At 44.3% G+C, this 6919-nt stretch overlaps 1 protein-coding gene across 1 annotated transcript; it reads left to right on the top strand.

Moving 5' to 3' along the window:
- Positions 1 to 2607: 2607 nt before the first annotated feature.
- Positions 2608 to 6431, top strand: LOC123187519 (disease resistance protein PIK6-NP). Its single transcript, XM_044599393.1, has 4 exons — positions 2608 to 2782; positions 3352 to 4635; positions 4727 to 4987; positions 5180 to 6431. Exon 4 carries the CDS (start codon positions 5286 to 5288, stop codon positions 6429 to 6431), a length of 1146 nt encoding a protein of 381 aa, XP_044455328.1. The 5' UTR covers positions 2608 to 2782; positions 3352 to 4635; positions 4727 to 4987; positions 5180 to 5285.
- Positions 6432 to 6919: the final 488 nt, after the last annotated feature.

The following is a 6919-nucleotide window of genomic DNA, read 5'->3' as shown; positions in this document are numbered from 1 at the left end:
TCGTGCCGATCGCTACAGTATCGGACTGGTCCATTATGGGGCATATTTTTCGAAATATGCTGAGTTAAATGGTCCTACAGCGACGTATCTTCCCAGAGCTGCTAACCACCACGCCACAATCAACTTGTTGTACACCATGTAGAACGCGTCCTACTAGAAGGAAAATGAGTTGGGTTTTACCCTGTTAACTTTCTTTTCCTGTTCTTTTTTTTCTTTTTCTTCAATTTTTCTCCGTTTTCTTCGTGTTTTTATTTTTCCCCTTTTCTTTTGTCTTTGTTTGGTTTCCATTTTTCTTCTCCATTTTTTGCTTTTTCTTATGTCGATTTTTATTTTCCCTCTAAATTTTTGTATATGTCAAAAACATTTTCTTAATAAGCGATTCACATTTTTTGTATACGCATTCAACATTGTTCGAGCGCTTATTCAACATTTTTCAAATACTTATTAAACATTTCAATACTTGTTCAATATTTTTCAAATACTTGTTCAACATTTTTCAACATGAAGAATAACAAAAACACTCTTCAAAAACACATTTGAAAAATGTTGAACGAGTATTTAAAAATTATTGAACAAGTATTTGAAAAATATTGAATAAGTATCAAAAAATGTTGAACAAGTATTTAAAAAATATTGAGGAAGTATTAAAAAAAGTTGAACAATTTATAAAAAATGTTGAACTAGTATCATCTGTTGAATTTTTTGTTGGCATGTAATGAATTGTTGAATTATGGTTTATTTTAGTTTTGTTGAATTGAGGATGAATTTGTGGTATATGGTAGACGTGCATGTATTTGTAAGAGTATGAGAAGTGTGGTTGTCTAAAAAGGCAAATAAAAAGATGGTTGACGCTGTTTGTGAGTTCATCCCGTTGCATAAATATTTAGGTGGTCAAATTTGCTAGGTCATACCGTAGATGCTCTCACGACCCTTGAACAAGCCCACAATGGCGTCATGTCCAAAACCATTCACGCGCGTGACGTGGTCATGCGCATGGGGGTCGTGTCAAGCGAGGGGTGGTTTTTTTCTTGAGGGGCGGGGACGCGGGAGAGCTGCGTCAGCACTAATTGCAATTAGCGCTAAAAATTGGATGACTTTTGACTGTAGGATTTTATGGATGGATAGGATAGATTTGGATCTCCGCACTTCGTGTTTTTATAGGGGTAATTGATACATAGATAGGAGTGCAGAGATTCAGTGCCCAGACTCATCTGCATCTAGTCAAAAAATAATTCACAAAAAACTCAGATAATTCTAAAAATTCCAAAATAAATTGCATGATATATTATTTGCTGCATGAGGTCCGCTTTAATTTTCAGATCATTTAGACGTAGGAGCTCTTAGCAAAGGGACAAATCGGGTCAGAATAATACATGAACAATGAACTTTTTTATAAACTTCAAATTTGTCTTTTTTTTGTCAAGAGCTGTTCAGATGTCCAAATGATCCGAAAATTGTCTACCAGGGCCGGCCCTGGCATGTTAGGGGCCCCTGTGCGAACTCCGTATGATGGGCCCGTGGACTATAATAGACAAAAAAAATCCACGCCTATGTCTACCGCGAAAATTCATTATAAAAGCAAGTGTAAATTTCATTAGCAAATATGGTCTTAATATATCATGGATGTATCACATTCTTAATTAAATCTTAACTCTAAACTAAATATATATGACATTCTTAATTCTTGATCCAATTTGGCAGAAGTTATGCTCAGGCTCTAGCGGTCCAACCACAACCATGCATCAGAGAATTCGATAAGCACCAGACACATTTTGGTAGCAATCTATAGTTGTAACAAAATTAAACATCTCATCTGCTGACACGAATATCTATTTGCAAAGTCATTTTCAAGCAATGCTACCATCAGCAGAATCTATCTAACAGAAATTTCATGTACTCCAAAAATAGAGGAATCAAGTAGGTCAAACATCATATATCAGAAAAAAATTGACAAGGCCAAAGAGTTGAGATCTAGAAATTACATGACTGGGGAATGGCTTGGGTTGTCTATGAATCTGGGGCACACACTGCTGGCTGCTGCTCTTGCGTTCCTGCCAGAGTGGTGTGTCGTCGGCTCGCCTCCGCTAACCTGGGGCGTATTTATAGGAAGCGAGAAGCCGAAGAAATCCTAGGGCCCTTGAAAAATTTATTAATTAGCTTGGGGAATTGGGGTCTTGGGCTCATAGGAACTTGGGGCAATCAATTGCTGAAGACTGAAGACTGAAGAAACGATGGCGGTTGGGAGACGAACAAGCCGGCCACGTTTTCTGGGAGAGAACGAGCGAAAACGGATCTTGGGATTGCGTTCGTGTGTGACTTTGCTTCCTCTCTCTTTAGGGGCTGGGCCTGCTTCCTTTGCGTATTAGATTTTTTTTAGTAATATATATAAACTGCTATGCACAGGTATGGGCCCCTGTTTAGGATGGGCCCTAGGCCGTCGCACTCTTCGCCATGGCCCAGGGCCGGACCTGTTGTCTACCATGCATTGAATTTTAAAATTTCCTAGTATTTATTTTGATTTTTGATTCAGGGCGGATGCAAACGAGACTGGGCCGAGGAAGTGAAGCACTCTCTTCCCCACCGCGGCTCGGCGGCAGGCCGACAGCCCACCCAAGCTCAATCCCCACGCGGCGCGAACGTCGACCTCTGCTCTTCATTTCCATGGGAGGACTCCCGCGCGGTCGCCTTCCACCTCCGTCGCGGCGACGGTGCGTCAGTCTCTCTCTTCCTTCCCGATGGAACGCTGGTGGCTGCCTCTTCACCCCCTTCTCCGAACCGACTGGTACACTTCCCTTGTCTTCTTCGCACGGTGCTTTTCTTCTCACGCACATGTCCTGTTTGCTGAAATGCCTTCTTACATGGCGACACTCCTGATGGATCGGATTGGTGGTCCTGCGGCAAGCCTGAAACAACGTCCAATTGGTTGATGAATTATCCAATGCCAGAATTAGTAAAGCTAGGCTGTTCAAGTATGGACATGTTTAGATGGCACTGACCAAGCATGCTCTGTGGTTCCATTAATTCCTCTAGCCAATTCCTGTGGCATGCTTGCTTGCTTGATTTCTGAAGAGCTTCCAATCGGTTTTGACCGAACTGTTTACGCTCTGACATAGAGCTTATTACAATCCCCAGACATCACTTTATTGCATATGGTACAACTCTGCATCTCGTAATCTACTTGTACTCTACATTCTGCTACCTTATAATTTGTGTATACTGAATTGATGGGCCTCTCTTTCACCAAGCATACTAAAGTTTTTCCATCTGTTGCGGAATGCATGTAGCAATGCATATGTATTTCCTATTTATCACGTAGCCATCCTTCAATTATATGCTGCCTTTTTTTTGCAGGCTGGTGGTACTTTTGTAGCATTTTACTTGTAATCTGGGGCTTTATTCCTACAAAAAAGAGAACGATCCCCAAGCTCAAGCCAAAGAGGAATTTCACTTGGTCACTAGACTCGCTACAAATGGAGTGAGCACTATCGTAAACTCTCTTAATTAGTTGCAATTCTAATTAATTGACACCTAGCTTAGTTAGCCTTGGATCCGCTGGTCAAGTCTGACATGCAAATCTTGTGGAAAGACTTGACTAGAATGTCATGCATATTCATCCTGATTAAAAATTGGTACGTAGTATAATCCGTATGTGCAACTTTGGAACTTGTCAGAACGTGCAACCCCATCATATCATGTTCACTGCACGAGAGAACAGAAGAGGTATTTTCTTTTACCTCCTAATGAATGACCTTCCATATTAGTGTATGTTTAACTCAACATCTGAAATTTTATCGGATTATCACATTCGAAATTACTTTAACCCCTCGTAGTTGAAATAAGCTCAAAGAATCCTCCTCCGGCCTGGTCCATGCATTTAATTCGTTCTCCCTTCAATTCGTGTCCCGTACTGCTCCTACTGTGTAGGCACATGCTGCATGCCCGGACTCACTGCGCAGGGTGCACGGCACAGACTCTCATCCACTCCTTTCCTCATGCCTGCCCGGACTCACTGCGCAGGGTGAACGGCAGAGACTGCTTTCCTTCCTCCTGCCTTCCTAGCTCCCTAACTTGGATTTTTCTCACTTGGAACATTTGATTTGATTGAGTACCGGCTCTAAAAGGATTTGATTAATTTGCGGTTAAACCTATGGTGTTGTTCATCTACCTGCACTTACACCCCCTCTGTGAAGTATGATTATATTTTATTTTGTCTCAGTTTTCTCATGCAAATCTTCCTCTAAACATATTTTCTCGAAATGGCACGAATAATTCCTGATAATAGAAAATAAATAAATAATCGGCTGTATGACCATCATCTGTCCTATATAGACACAGAAAGTGTAGTTAATGTGATGGACCAGAACATTGATGCACAGTGTGTAACTGTGTGTATCATATGGTCTGATTAATGTTGGCTGAGGGTGGAGCATAGTCTGAGTCTGTGAAAACTTAAGGCTCACTGAGCATTAAATTTCCTGCAGCGCTTGACTCCTCACTGGTGGAGTGAGTAACTACATTTTCCTTGCACCTAATTCTTAAGCCTCTCCTGCATACTTCTTCTTCTTGCTGTTCTTCCTTAGCTAGTCTGCCATTTGGATCGGTGTTGGTGGATCATTCTGCTGCCTCATTTCCCGGGTAATTTCCTTAATTTTTACATCCATCTTCTTCTCCAGATCCCTGGCTGCTGCTCTGATAATGCTACTCTTAACTGCACCGTGATATACAGGTGGAAGAGGCAAATCAGAAACAAGAATCTATCGAGCAGGCCGGCCTGAGAGACTGAGAGAAAGAGAGAGGGGGGGCGTTGGGCTTGGGCATCCGGTCCTCCCCGAGCTGAGCGAGCTGCTCCTCAAGGAGTACAACCTCGAAGCAGAGGGAGAAGGATACTGTTAAGAAGGGGGTCATGGACCTCAAGGCCACGCAAAGCTGCTCTTGAGAAGGTCTCCAATGTGCATTAATTTGCTGTAGCGCCTGACTTCCACCTAAGGTATGAAAGTGCTTGACTTCCCTAACACTTTCTTAAGCTCTGCTTGATGCAACGTAATGAAGTATTGTGATGATAAAAAACTGCAGCTGGAGTGGTATAGAAAAGACTGATGTAGACTTGCTAGCTCATTTTTGTGTCCACCACATCACAAGAATCCTATTAATTTGTGTCTCACCCACTGCATCCTGTCAGGTATGGTATCCATGATCCACATATGCGCATGCGCCATGCTAAGATAAGCCAGCGCATAATCACGGTCGCACCGGTGGAGACTCTCCGATCGAGTTGAGTTCCAGTGATGGCTGAGCTCGCCGGGGGCGCCGTCCGCTCGCTGCTTGGCGTCATCCATGACGAGGCTAAGTTACTAGGCGGCGTCCGTGGCGATGTGCAGTTCATCAAAGAGGAGATGGAGAGCATGAACAGCTTCCTCCTGCACCTCGCCAGGAAGACGCCCCGCAGCGGGGAGCACGACGAGCAGGTCCGCACGTGGATGAAGCAGGTCCGCGACCTCGCTCATGACTGCAGCAACTGCATCGATGTCTACCTACGGCGCGGCAATCCGGCAGTCTACCGTGCCAGAGGAATACTGCTGGGTTACGTGTGGTGGGTGCCTTGGTTCGTGAAGAAGACGCTCGCTCAGCACCTCGCAGCCACCCAGCTGCGCGACCTCAAAGCCCGGGCTCGTGATGTTGGGGAGCGGCGGCTCAGGTACGGCGTTGAGGTCCCGGCGAAGCTGGACTTCGACCAAAAGCTGATGGAGGCGTCGTCGTCATCAACATTGTTCCAAGCTACTAGGGCAGTTGTAGCCGAAGGAGACCATGACTTCGAAGAAGACTACTACCGGATGATAAGTGATGATCCACGAAGGGAGCAAGCCTTTTCCGAGCCTCGCATTTCTGACAAGTGCACTGAAAAGCTAGTCCGCTGGCTTGAACAACAACAAGAGGATGGTCCATTCCAAGCCATTGCCATTGCAGCACCAGATGAAGAGGATGGAAACGAAATACCAAATGAAGCTTTATCTCATGTTGCCGTTAAGGAAAAATTCGACCACATCTTCTCTCTATATGACTGGTCTTGCCTGAAAGAACCCTGGGATTTTCTTGATGATATCTTGGAGAACCTTGAAGAGGAATCCAACAAATCCGTCGAAGAATTTGGTGAGGAAGCTATCGACAAGAAGATTAGGAAAATCGAGGAGAAGATCGAAGAGTACCTGGAGAAAGCTGGTAATAAAGGTTACCCGGTTGAACCCTTAGCAGTACTCTGTGGCATCTTGGGGGTGCTGCTCCAGGATGCAACTGCCGGTGAGGATCAAAGTCAAACCCAGGAAAAGATCCTTGACGAGACAGTGGATAAGATGAAAAGGTATCTGGAATCAACGGGTGAATCGAGTTCCTGCAGGATTGGTGTTGAGCATCGCCAATACATAGCCATCCTATAGGAACTGCTTCCCAAGCAGCACACCACACAGGCAAAAGTAGCCACAAATAAGCAAGCCGGCGAGGATCATATCGTGAAAAATATTAAAGACATCACGTTGAAGATTCATGTGCAGATCACTCCGGAGCTGCTGCTGCCAGTGTCACTTCATCAGCTAGATAAATCAATGGGAGAATCAGGCCAAGACCAGCTGTTGGCAGGCGAGGAGGACTGCAGGGAGATGATTGAACATGTCCTGGAGAGGATCAAAGAGCATCTGTTAATTCAAGAAACCGTGGGGAGGGTTAGAGAGCATCTGCAGGGTACAAGGACACTGGTCGTTCTCCACAATGCCTCTGGCTACAAATGGGATGAGACTTCAAAGGCCTTGCGAGATTTGGGTTGCAGTTCAATGGCAGTGGTAGTTACCACAAAATACATGCAGAGGGCCAACGAGTTTTGCTATGGGACAGAACCCATCATATACTCTTCTATTGAATACTATCGCGA

This window comes from Triticum aestivum, chromosome 1A (assembly GCF_018294505.1).
Source record: "Triticum aestivum cultivar Chinese Spring chromosome 1A, IWGSC CS RefSeq v2.1, whole genome shotgun sequence".
NCBI classification, from domain to species: Eukaryota; Viridiplantae; Streptophyta; class Magnoliopsida; order Poales; family Poaceae; genus Triticum; species Triticum aestivum.
This window is presented reverse-complemented; position numbering and strand designations above follow the sequence as displayed.

Coding starts and splice junctions, on each gene's coding strand:
- LOC123187519 (XM_044599393.1), top strand. CDS start 5,286: ATGGCTGAGCTCGCCGGGGGCGCCGTCCGCTCGCTGCTTGGCGTCATC.